The sequence below is a fragment of the Phaethon aethereus genome (genome assembly GCF_964289735.1).
Source record: "Phaethon aethereus genome assembly, chromosome: 20".
NCBI lineage: Eukaryota > Metazoa > Chordata > Aves > Phaethontiformes > Phaethontidae > Phaethon > Phaethon aethereus.
The window spans coordinates 1,730,799-1,742,350 of NC_138596.1; the positions used below are offsets into that span (position 1 = coordinate 1,730,799).

The 11,552-nt window shown below is 59.2% G+C and overlaps 2 protein-coding genes across 3 annotated transcripts; both read left to right on the forward strand.

Annotated features, from left to right (window-relative positions):
* Window positions 1-4,059: 4,059 nt before the first annotated feature.
* ALAD (aminolevulinate dehydratase) lies at window positions 4,060-9,238 on the forward strand (the record flags this gene model as incomplete). Of its 2 annotated transcripts, XM_082008987.1 has the most annotated exons (11): window positions 4,060-4,172; window positions 4,361-4,411; window positions 5,164-5,260; window positions 5,639-5,774; window positions 6,257-6,340; window positions 6,609-6,697; window positions 6,965-7,020; window positions 7,713-7,800; window positions 8,350-8,436; window positions 8,706-8,835; window positions 8,947-9,238. In XM_082008987.1, the coding sequence occupies 11 exons, from the start codon at window positions 4,060-4,062 to the stop codon at window positions 9,027-9,029; spliced, it is 1,014 nt and encodes a 337-aa protein (XP_081865113.1). In that variant the 3' UTR covers window positions 9,030-9,238. The 2 variants fall into 2 exon arrangements, with proteins under 2 accessions (XP_081865113.1, XP_081865114.1); XM_082008988.1 differs by lacking the exon at window positions 4,361-4,411.
* Window positions 9,239-9,667: 429 nt separating this feature from the next.
* Window positions 9,668-10,384, forward strand: HDHD3 (haloacid dehalogenase like hydrolase domain containing 3; the record flags this gene model as incomplete). Its single annotated transcript, XM_082009006.1, has 1 exon — window positions 9,668-10,384. The coding sequence occupies one exon, from the start codon at window positions 9,668-9,670 to the stop codon at window positions 10,382-10,384; it is 717 nt and encodes a 238-aa protein (XP_081865132.1).
* Window positions 10,385-11,552: the final 1,168 nt, after the last annotated feature.

Genomic DNA, 11,552 nt, shown 5'->3' on the forward strand with positions numbered 1-11,552 from the left:
GAAAATAGCATATGCTGCCAGGCCTGCAGCACCCCAAAGACCTGCTCTAGCTGCCCTCAGCACCCCAAAACCTGGTTGAATGGCCCCACAGCACCCCAAAGCCTGCCTCCTGGCCCCACCAGCACCCCAAAGCCCTGTTCCATGACCCCTCAGCTGTGCTCCATGCTGCCCCAGCCCCCCAAAATCTGGTTGAATGGCCTGAAAGCACCCCAAAGCCCACCTCCTGGCCCCCACAGCACCCCAAAGTCCTGTTCCATGAGCCCTCAGCACCTCCAGCCCTGCTCTATGCCTCCAATAGCACCCCAAAACCCTCGTCCAGGGCCCCGTAGCCCCCCAAAACCCTATTCCATACCCCACAGCCCCAAACACCTTTCTTCCTCCTTCCCCCAGCGCACCCCCCGCCGTGGCACCGCCTCCAGCCTTTTCCCGCGCTCCGCCGCGCGAGACTTCCCTCCGCCATCCGGCGGGGCGGCTCTATGCTAATCAGGGGGTGGGATTATGCAAATCACGAGGGCTCAAGGGAGGCGCACACGGTCGGAGCGGGACGCGCCGGCGGCGGTCGGTGAGTTCGGGGCCGGGGTCGGGGGGCCAGCGATCGGGACGACTTCGGGGGCAGGGCCTGGCGGGGCGAGGGGGCACCGTTTGGGCAGGCAGAGGGTGCAGGCAACAAGGGCGGCCCTCGGTAACACACTGCAAGGGCAACCCGTTTTTTTTTTTGGCTCGGTCAAGCCACAGTTACCGTGGAGAAAGCACCGAGCAGCGTTGGAGTGCTGTGGGTTGGCGTCAGTCCTGAGCCCCCTCTGCCACCTCGTTTACCCTACGGGTGTAATTACAGACCCCCCTGAACATCCCCATTTCCAGATCCCACCTGGAAGATGAAATCTTCTGTAATATGTTGACCTTGGTTAATGACTGTTAATTAACCCGCAACTCCACTGTCTCCCTGGGGAGCTCCGCTTTCCTAGTACGCTCCAATCCATCCCCGCTCCCATATAGGATTTCGGAAGCTTGCATGTTTCCAGGCCTGCAGGTATATAGTTGGGCACCGAAGGATGAGGCTGCATCTGTCTCTGTGTCCTAAAATGCTGGAAAGCAACTCCCTCACCTCTTGGTAGTCTTGGTGCCGTCAGCAGCTGGAGCAGACCTTTGCAGCTCACCGTCGGCATGCGTCAGGTCTTGGCTTCAGCCCGTCCACAGACTTTGTGTCGTTTGTGCTAGTGCAAAGGGAGGGCGGCGTGTGTGTGGTTCTCTCGTTTTGCAATCGCTTCTCCCTCCTCAAATACAGTGAGGCACCCGGGGCCACCACGGTGGGCTTGGGCTGGGCAAAGGTGCAGGTTCGGGCTGGTCCTTGAGCAAGGGCCAGCGTGGAGGAGCGAAGGTGAAACCTCTCTGCTGCGGAGCTGTTTGCCCGGGAGGGAGCTGCCAGGCTGTTCTTAAACTCCTCCTTACTGATGCCCTGGTGTGCGTGAAGGAAATCGCTTTAGAAATACAGATTTGGGCCTGTAATGTCAGAGAAAGAGGCACGTGTGCTCTGCTGTGAGCCCTAAGGGGGTCTCGGGGGAAACAGCCCCGTTCTAGGGTGTAACATATGCGGTGCATCATCCCCTTATCGTGGCGCTCTTGCTGTCCTTGCTCTGCATCCCCACCGACCTTCCCCAGCTGCCGGGCAGCTGTGGGGCGCGCGGCGGCTCTGCGGCTGTAAGACCCCAGTGCCGTCGTCCGACCAGCTGCCCTGCGTGGGCGAGGGGAGCCCACGGCCCTTGGCTGGTAGCAGCTTCCTCTTCACGTGGGGCTTGTAAGGAGGGCCCCGGCTGCCTGCGGCGAGGCCAGGGGAGCCAGGGCCCACCCGCTGTGGCAGTTATCTCTGCTCTGCAATTCCGCCGGGTGCCCATCTCCTCCTGCCCCCGAGAGGGCAGTTTCTGGAGCTGTGGTCTCTATCTGTCCCATACAGTCAGGTGCCTCCAGTCCCACCCTGTCCTCCCTCCCCTTCCTCCTGTAGGATTAACTCTTTAAAGCATTTTTTGGATTCTCGAGGTGGATTTTGTTCACTGAGCCCTTTGTTCTCAATTGCTGCCTGCCTGCAGCCCTGCCTACAGCCCTGCCTGCAGCCTTGCCTGGAGACCTGCCTGAGCAGCCCAGCTGCTGCGCTGGGGCTGCCGACTCCCGTTCACCCGAGGGCTGTCCCCTTCCCTGCCAGTAAGGACCGGAGCAGCAGCTTTCCGGAGCTAAAAATTACTTGCCAAGTGATGCCGTGACACTGCCAGCACGCTCGTCAGCTGGTCCACATCCCCCGCAAGCACCATCCGATTTTTTTATGCAGTGTTTTGATACATGTAAGCCTGGAAGTAATCAAGAGGTACCTTTTCCCCATCCCCAAGCAGGGGTGATGGATGCTAGGGGTACGAGAGACTCGGTTCAAGCCCTGGACTGAACGTGATGCCCCTATATTACAAGTGCCCTATGCAGTGGGGTGGCCTGACACAGACCAAGAATTTGGCTCAGCACTAGAATATCTGAAGGATCTTGAGTGTGTAAAATAGGTGAACACCTGGAATTAAATGTTTTCTAGAAGAATGGAGCCATCACCTGCCCAGTTCCGTTGCTAACTGCTGTCGTCGGTGCTGGTGTAAAACTGTCTCTCCTGGACTGTGTCCCGGGATGCTAAGTGAGCCGTGTCTGCTCTCTGGAGAGCTGGGCACAGGCTGGGGGTTGTAGAGGTTTATTGCCTGAGGAATCCCTCCTGGGACGGGACAAGGGACTGTGGGGCTGCTCCCCTGGGACAGGTCCCATCCCCATGCCTGCTCTGTCTGCCATCGGAAGCCCTGCCCTGGCCGGGGCTGCCAGCGGAGGAATGCCTACGGCTCTTTCAGCAGCCCGTCTCCAGCTGTCTCCGGTTTCAGTTCTCAAAACAAAATCTGAGGTCTCCAGTGGGGACTCTGCTGTTTGCTTCCCGGGGCACCACCGGCTCCTCTGCTCGGGGCGTTTGTGGCATGCGGCCCTGGGTGTGCAGCCAGCAGAGTCCTTGAAGCTGCTCTGTACAAACAGTCTGTTGTCGGGTCGCGGTTCCCAGGGCCATAACAGCTGCTCCCTTGTGCTGCAGCCAAATCCCTCATCCCAGGGCAGCCACCTTCCCCCAGCCCCTCTGTCACACTCACCAATCACACATTGGTGAGAATTTAGTGCTAGTGGAAATTTAAATCTCAGTGGTCTAATTACAGAATTATTACTAGATCTAAATGTTACAGAAAAAGTATATATTGCTACAGAAAAAGTTTCAACAATAATATATGTAACACTTGATTTATGTATGTTGAGTAACTGCTCGTTGCCACCCCTGAAATCAGTTTTGCCCAACTCCCCAGTTGGTGTTTCTTTATCTGGCAGTAAGTGGCCACCAGTTGTGTGACTGCAGAGTTTAAAGCCCTGGTGTCCTCAAGATGATCCTGCACCTCTCTCATCCAGTGCCCACGCTCTTTTCTAACTGCACCTGTACACCGTGGCTGTACACACTTCGTGCTACGCAGAGCGGCTTTTGAATGCTCTGATTACAAAAGCTGTATCGCACAACTACACAGCGTTAAGCAAAAGTAAAACAAATTAAGCAATGACTGTCTCATCATTAGAAAACTGCTGGTACAGTTACACAAGCTAAAACAGACGGAGCCTGAGGGTGGTAGTGTTGAACCCTGTGAATGTGGTCCTGCTGCGGGAGGATGCTGGTAGCTGTAAATTGGTGGTTTCACATCCAGAATTGGGAATTTTTGTGGGGAGGAGTCGGCATCATCCCTGTTTATGGGAAGTGCTTTGTTGTGGCTGCTGATGCAGGGCCCTGCAACACGCACTTGGCACGGGGCAGCGCCCAGGAGAGTGGGGCTGAAGCTGGCTGGGCAGCAGCTCGTGTTCCCTGCAGGTGCCCGGAGCAGGACGGCTGCCCGGATCTCAACCCCCTCCACTCATCTGCCGATAGCAGTGCCTCACCAGGACACCGCCGCTAACCAGCCTGTGGTTTCTTTTGGTGTTTCAGGGTCTTCTTCCACAGCCTCCTAGTGAACGCCCAAGATGCAGGCAGACTCGCTTCTTCACAGCGGCTACTTCCACCCTCTGCTACGCTCCTGGCAGTGTACAGCAACCACCTTTGATGCCTCCAACCTCATCTACCCCATTTTTGTCACGTGAGTGAGCCCTGGCTCTCTGGGTTAGGGATGGACTACGCTCAGGTTGACTGACTTAGGTGCTCCCTGAGCTCTTAGACAGACAGGTTCAGACTCCCCAAAAGATTCCCTGCGGGAAACCCTGCCTGGGGTAGGGGCTTCCTTCTCACACCACATCCTCACATCTCTGTCCCATCCACCTCCTGCAGTGACAGCCCTGATGCAGTGGAGCTGATCCCCAGCCTCCCTGGACAAGCCAGGTAAGAACTCAACCCCCTCCAAGCTGTGTGCCAGTCGCTGCCGTGCCCCGTGCCCAAGCAGGGTTGATGTATGGCCTGGGGTGGTGACATGAGCGTGGGCAAGGGGTGACACTTCCAAACTCTGTGGTCCCTGCCTTGGGCATCCCCCAGGATCAGGTAGGGCGGGAGCATGGAAGCGGAGGGAATTGTACTGGGAATGATGGGAAAGTACCAGTACTGGCAGGGATAGTGCCAGGGTCTTGTCATGTCCCAACCCACTTGCGCATTGTATGGGCTGGGCACACAGGGAAACTGGAAGTGAATGGGGTTTCCAGCAGCAGCTAGAAAACCCGTGCAAGGACATGGGCTCTGGTCCTGCATTAGATCTGGCTGGACTGGCAGCTCCCATCTTCATCTGCTGCTGCGTTAGCAGGGCTGTGGTCAGAGAGGCCCCAGGGGGAAGGTCCTGTGGGGAGGTGGGCTGGATCCGCAACAGGGAAGCCAAGATAAGGGATCCAAGGGCAGGGCATGCTCGTCCTTTCAGAGCAGAGAGTGTCCATGCCGAGTAGATAACATTCCTGTAGCCCTAGATAAGGTCCCGGATTGTTCCTCCCAGCGTTCAGGAAACACCTCCCCTGTACCTCCAGCTGCTGCTTGGTGTGGATGCTTGTGGATGCTGGATTGCTCACAGACCAGCATCCAAGTCACAGCCCAGCTTGCCCCACAGAGCAGGTCTGGGTGCCTGGCAGCCCCCTTGGCTTTGCTCTTCTCAGGTACGGAGTCAACAAGCTGGAGGGGATGCTGCGTCCCCTCATCGAGGATGGTCTGAAGTGTGTGCTCATCTTCGGGGTGCCCAGCAAGGTCCACAAGGTCGGTGTGCGTGGTGGTGGCAGGTGGCTTGGGGTAGCCACAGGGGTGTTGGGAGACCATGTGGGGCTGAGAGTCTCCTGATCAAACAGGGCCTGTTCGAGGTCTCTGGGTGGGCTTGCACCCTGCTCAGCAGAGCAGGACAGGGATGGGAGACTGTAGCAACACTCAAAAAGCTCCCAGAGATCTCGCAGGTGGCCAAGACCTGCACTCGCTTCTCAGAGGCACTGCTCTGTCACCCTTTTCGATCATTGGTGGTCACACTGCTCTGCATTACACGGTCTCAAGGTTCAGAGAATGTTTCCTGGGCACAATTGCTGCCACGGAGGAGCTGGTGGGAAGCTCTTGGCTTTGTGTGCTGAAGCATTTCTCTTCTCACAGGATGAGAGAGGCTCTGCTGCTGACGCAGAGGACACACCTGCCATCCAGGCAATCAAGAAGATCCGCTCCACCTTCCCAGAGCTGCTCATAGCCTGTGATGTCTGCTTGTGCCCTTACACCTCACACGGGCACTGCGGTGAGTGCGCAGCCTGGGGTCCCGGGCTGCTCTTTGGGCACCTTCCCAGGACTGAGAGTCTCTGGGGGGTTTGCTGTTTTCTGCTGAGGAGCTCTGGGTGCTGGTGGGGCATGGCCAGCTCCTGCCCCAAGACTGGGCTCCCTGGTACCGGTACAGTTGAGCCTGGGAGACCTCTCCTGGGTTTTGAGAGCAGGGTGGGAGGCACAGGTGGTTAAATCACCTACTCCCTGGCCATCTGAATCTGTCTGAGCGCCCGTCTGTGTACTCCATCTCTGTCTTCCCTTCCCTGGAGCACCCATGTGTTGTGTCCAGTCCCTGGAGGGCTGCGTCTGCGTCTCCTTATCCTCCCCTTCTTATCCAGCTCTCTAACACGTTCCCCACTGTTGCCCTGAGCATCTCTATAGCAAGAGCCATGCTCCCACCCTAGGGATCGAGGCAGTCATGTGGCTGGCCCCTCATCTAACCCCGGGTTTGTCTCCTAGGCATCCTGCGTGAAGATGGCACCATCCAGAACGAGATCAGCTGCCAGCGGCTGGCAGAAGTGGCGCTGGCCTACGCCAAAGCAGGTGAGGAATGTCCTGGCAGCGGTACCCGAGTTTGATGCTCACAGACTCACCCCCTCTCACTTCCAGCAGGCCCCAAAGCAAACTGGGCCCAGCTCCAGCTGGGAGTGCTTTTGCTCTGAGCTGGAGGTTCCAGCTGCCCCTGCCCTCCACATGCTGGCCCTGGCAGAGCTGCAGGCACCCGCGGCCCCTTTGGCTCTGGGGTCACCTCCTCCTGCCGGCAGAGTCACAGCCTCGGGCACTTCCCAGCATCTCTGGTCTTTCCCTGCAGGCTGCCACATCGTTGCCCCCTCAGATATGATGGATGGGCGCATCGCAGCCATGAAGAAGGCGCTAATCTCTAATGACCTGGGCAACAAGGTGAGCTCAGGATCTGTGTGTGCCAAAGGCAGGAGCCATGTCTAAAAGGGAGGCTGCACTGGGACGTGCCACAGGCATTTCCCTGCCCTGGTGCACACAGGAAGGGAATGTCCTTGTCTGGACATGGAGACAGTGAGGTGTCAGGCCTCTGGCAGGGGAAGGAGGATGTGGGGCAGAGTATAAAACAGCTGGGGGAGGGAATCACTATGGCCCCAGTGCGAGGATGCATCCCAAGCTTTAGGCGCTCACGGCTGTTCTCCTCTGCAGGTCTCAGTGATGAGCTACAGCGCCAAGTTTGCTTCATGCTTCTATGGTCCCTTCAGGTGGGTCTGTCCCTCAGCCGGGAGCGTCCCCAGCCAGCACCAGGAGGTGTATCCCTAGATAGTTATTTGGGAACAGGGCTCAGCCAGAGCCTGGGCCACAGCTGGGACCACACTGGTCGCTTAGGAGCGCTCTCCTCCTACTTCCTGGTGCAAAAAGGAGACAAATGCACGTTGCCCATGAGAGGCTGGCTGGTGGGAAGATCACCTGTGTGATCTTTCATCCCATCCCTTCACCTGCTCATTCTGGGTGCTGGTGGCAATGCAGGCAGGGAGGGAGCTACCAGGAGCAGTGAGAAGGGGAGTTGCAGGAGCCTGTGTTGCCCCAAAGTGTGGCTTTAGGGACAAGCCTCAGCTCAATCAGCTATTAGACCTAGTCCCAAGAACAGCCTGACCGTGACAGGGCATTCCTGAGGGACCTGCCTTGGAAAAGAGCAAAAGGAAAATGTCCGACATGATTTTGCCCCAGACTCTGGGCATGGGGAGGGCAGCGGGTGTTGCAGCACAGCTCCCAGGGCCTGTCAGACCTCCCAGAGTAATCCTGGAGTGCTGAGGTAGGTCAGGAGAGCACCCCTTTTCCTGGCCCAGATGGCTCAGGCACTTGTTCTAGTCTGTCCTTGCATTTCTGAAGCCATGAGAGGCACAGGGAGCCATGCTGGCCCTCATCCCCTGCCCTCTGCCATGCCTCTCACCAGGGACGCTGCACTATCCAAACCCGCCTTCGGAGACAGGCGATGCTACCAGCTGCCTCCAGGTGCCAGGGGCCTGGCGATGCGTGCCGTGGTGAGTGAGCCGGGGTCAGGCAGCACCAAGGGTCGTGGGGTTATGGCTGTGGGGACTGGAAAACCTACACGTGGTACCTGGGTGACAAGCCTTCACACAGCAGCAGGGTTTGGGGAGAGCAAGATACGGGGTGTTGGAGTCAAAAGGGGGTAGGAGACACACCAGCCAAAATGGCCAAGGGTCTTCCCCCTCCACAAGCAAGAAAAACATGAGGCCCATCAGCCTGCCAGAGAGCTGGTCCCCAGCATGGGTCCGAGGACTATGCGCTGGGAGCTGTGGAGTTGGTGACCCCATGCCCTGCTGGGGTGTCAGATCCACACACCCACCGGCTTTCCCCAGGCAGTCTGCATCTGGTGAGGGAGCATCAGCTCTGCCCCACAGCAGCCCGTCCGTGGGCTCCTGTGGCCTTTAGGGGCTCACCAAACCCTTTGGTGATCCCGCCTGGGAAAACCAACCACCAGGGCAAAACTTCTAGGGAAAACCGTGGGCTTGCTGGAAAACGTTCTTCTATCCCGGGCTGCTGGGGTCACGTGCATGTTCCCCTTGCAGGACCGGGATGTGCGTGAGGGAGCTGACATGCTGATGGTGAAGCCGGGGATGCCCTACCTGGACCTTGTGAGGGATGTCAAGGCTCGAGTAAGCTCTTTCTGCATGCCAGTGAGGGCACAGGGTGTCCCTGTAGGGGGGTGAGGAGGGGTGTGTGTTTGGGATGGATGGTTCGGATATCCAAGCCACAGGGGATGCGACTGTTGGTTTCATATGTCGAGGTGGGCACTGGAGCACCTCTGGGGGCCTCCACGCTCCTCCTGGGAGCAGTGGGGTGCGTGGGGAGAGGACGCCGGGCACGGCGAGGGGTATTTCCCATCTGCCCAGTGGCTGACCTCTCCCCCTGCCGCTCCCCTCAGCACCCCACCCACCCGCTGGCCGTGTACCACGTCTCGGGGGAGTTCGCCATGCTGTGGCACGGGGCCCAGGCCGGGGCCTTCAGCCTGGAGGCTGCCGTCAGGGAGGCGGTGACGGCCTTCCGGCGCGCAGGTGAGGCAGGCGGTCCCGAGGCCCGCTCCCCGCCCTCTTCCCCCCGCGACCCCGTCCTCGTGTGTCGTCCCCCGCCCCCCCGGGCGGCTCCAGCGTCTCGTCTCTCCGCAGGGGCCGACACCATCATCACCTACTTCGCGCCGCAGCTCCTGCGGTGGCTGAAGGAGGAGGCGGCAGCGGCGGGGCGGGCCTGAGTGCGGCGGGCGGGACTTCCGGGGGCTGTGAGCGAGGGCTTCCGGGTGATTGGGGCGGTGCTTCCGGGTGGTGGGGCGGCGCTTCCGGAGCGGCGCAGGTGGGTGCGGGCCGCGTTCGCCCGTGGGCCCCGGGGCCGCGCGTACGCCTGCGTGCTGCCCGTGCGCCGGGAGCCCGGCCTGGTGAGCCTCGGGTCCACCCCGCGCTTCCAGAGCCTGTGTGACCCGCGTGGACCCCTCACCCACGAGCCCTGGCTGCGCCCCGCACACCCAGCCCCCATTCACCGTGGGTACAGCCCCGCGTGTCCCCGCCCCCCTGTCGCCCAGTAGCTCCACGCAGGGCCCCACTGCAGCACGCACGGGGGGGTGCACCTGCCCCTGCGTGGGAGACTTCGCGCCATGGGACTTCCAGGGCCTTCCCTCCCCCGCCATATCTCGATGCAGACCCCAGAGGGCCCCTGAGCCCCCCATGGGGGCCACTAACACCAGTGGGTGTGACATGGACACATGGCCAGTGCCCACACCCCTCTGATACAACCAGCATGAGCCACACTCAGTACCGATTCCCTTTCAGCAGAGCAGCTGGCTTTCACCTCCCTGTTTGTCCTAGGTTTCCCTTAGCCCTGAGCTTTACTGAAGCTATGCTTAAGCTCCGCTTACTAACGTGGGACGTGAAGGACACGCTGCTGCGGCTGCGGCAGCCAGTGGGGGAGAGTTATGCGGCCGAGGCCTGGGCTCACGGGCTCCGGGTGCAGCCAGAGGCCCTCAGCCAGTCGTTCCGGGAGGCATACAGAGCCCAGAGCCAGCGCTTCCCCAACTACGGCCGGGGCTGTGGGCTGAGCTCCCAGCAGTGGTGGGTCGATGTTGTGAAGCAGACCTTCAGGCTCTCAGGTGTGCATGAAGATGGAGTCCTAACACTGATGGCGGAAAAACTCTACCGTGACTTCTGCAGCGCCCGCAACTGGGAGGTGCTGCCGGGAGCCAGCGAGACCCTGAGCCGGTGCTGCCAGCATGGCTTCCGCATGGGGGTGGTTTCCAACTTTGATAACCGGCTGGAAAATGTCCTCTCCCAGTGCAACCTGCGGCACCACTTTGAATTCATCCTCACCTCCGAGAACGCAGGCTTCACCAAGCCGGACAGGAGGATCTTCGAGAAAGCCCTGCGCCTCGGCGGGGTCCCACCGGAGCAGGCAGCTCATGTGGGGGATGACTACACCCGGGATTACAGGGCAGCCCGAGCCGTGGGCATGCACAGCTTTCTGCTGCGGGCTGCCAGGCAGGGCGAGGAGCCGGAGGTGCCCCCTGAGCACATCCTACCCACGCTCGGCCACCTCCTGGCTCTTATTGAGAAGGGGTAGCCGTGTTTTTGAGGAGGACCAGTGCTGCTGCTGAGTGATGAACTGATCCTGGCGTGGGATTTCTTGCTGCCGGTTGGGCAGGGAAAAGAAGCGACTGCTTCTGAGCACAGGGAGCAGTGCAGCGCTCTGGAGGGGTGTTGATGCAATAAACAATGCTCAATGTGGCTGCTGCTGTCTTTCATAGCTCCAAACATGCTACAGAAGATGCTCAGGTCCCCTAATGGAGCTGGGGACTGGGTCAAGCTGCATGCCAGGAGGCTCATTCTGGCAGGTGGGATGGAGGCAGACATTGAGGTTTATCCCTTCTCGGTCACCCCAGGGAGAGGCTTGAGCATCCCCCTGTGCAAGCGCTTTAGCAGAGCTGGGGTTGTCCTGTCCCAGGGAAGGTCTGTCTGCGCAGAGCATCCAGGCAACCCGCGCACACCCTGCGCGCCTCGGTGTACCCCAGGTTTGGCAGCTCGCCAGCATCCCCCTCTTCCTGACAGCACTGGGATAGGTTCTGGGCCTCCTGCCATGGGCAAAACAGCCTGGAGTTGGGCAAGTTCACTTGATTTTAATATATTGCCAATTAACAAACTTGTATTCAGAAATAAAGATGATGAATTTTAGACAGGGAAACACCTTCTCGCTGCCTCAGTTTCAGGCCAACACACCTCCTTCCTCCCTGCCTAACATCAGCTCCTCATGTGTTCACCACATTACACTCACCCCCCGTTAGCGAGGAGCAGCTCAGGTTGGGTTTCTTTCTGCTGCTCCTTGCTTCTTACTCCTCTGCTCTGACACGGGCTCCTCCATGGGTCACAGCCCCTCAGGGTGCCCCTGCTCCGATGTGGGTCCCCCAGAAGTGACAGCCCCCCACACTGTCCCAGCTCTGGCATAGGGTGACTATTCTCAAAATAGTCAGCTGTGTCCCTTTCTGTGTGCGTCTTCCCTGCCGTTTCCCCAAACACATCTCATAATATTCCTCCTGTTTACTAAAGCCTACCTGACAGCTGGAAAGCTGCCCTTGGTGGGAGAGGAATTAAGTGATTCACCCAAAAGCAGCTGGCAGAGCCCTGGCTCCTCACCCTGGCACGGCACAGCATGGGTGTAGCCTCCAGGACGAGAGGAAAGCTGCCGTAAAACACGTGAAGAACAGACGCAGTTTGAAGACAGGTCTTGTCTGAAC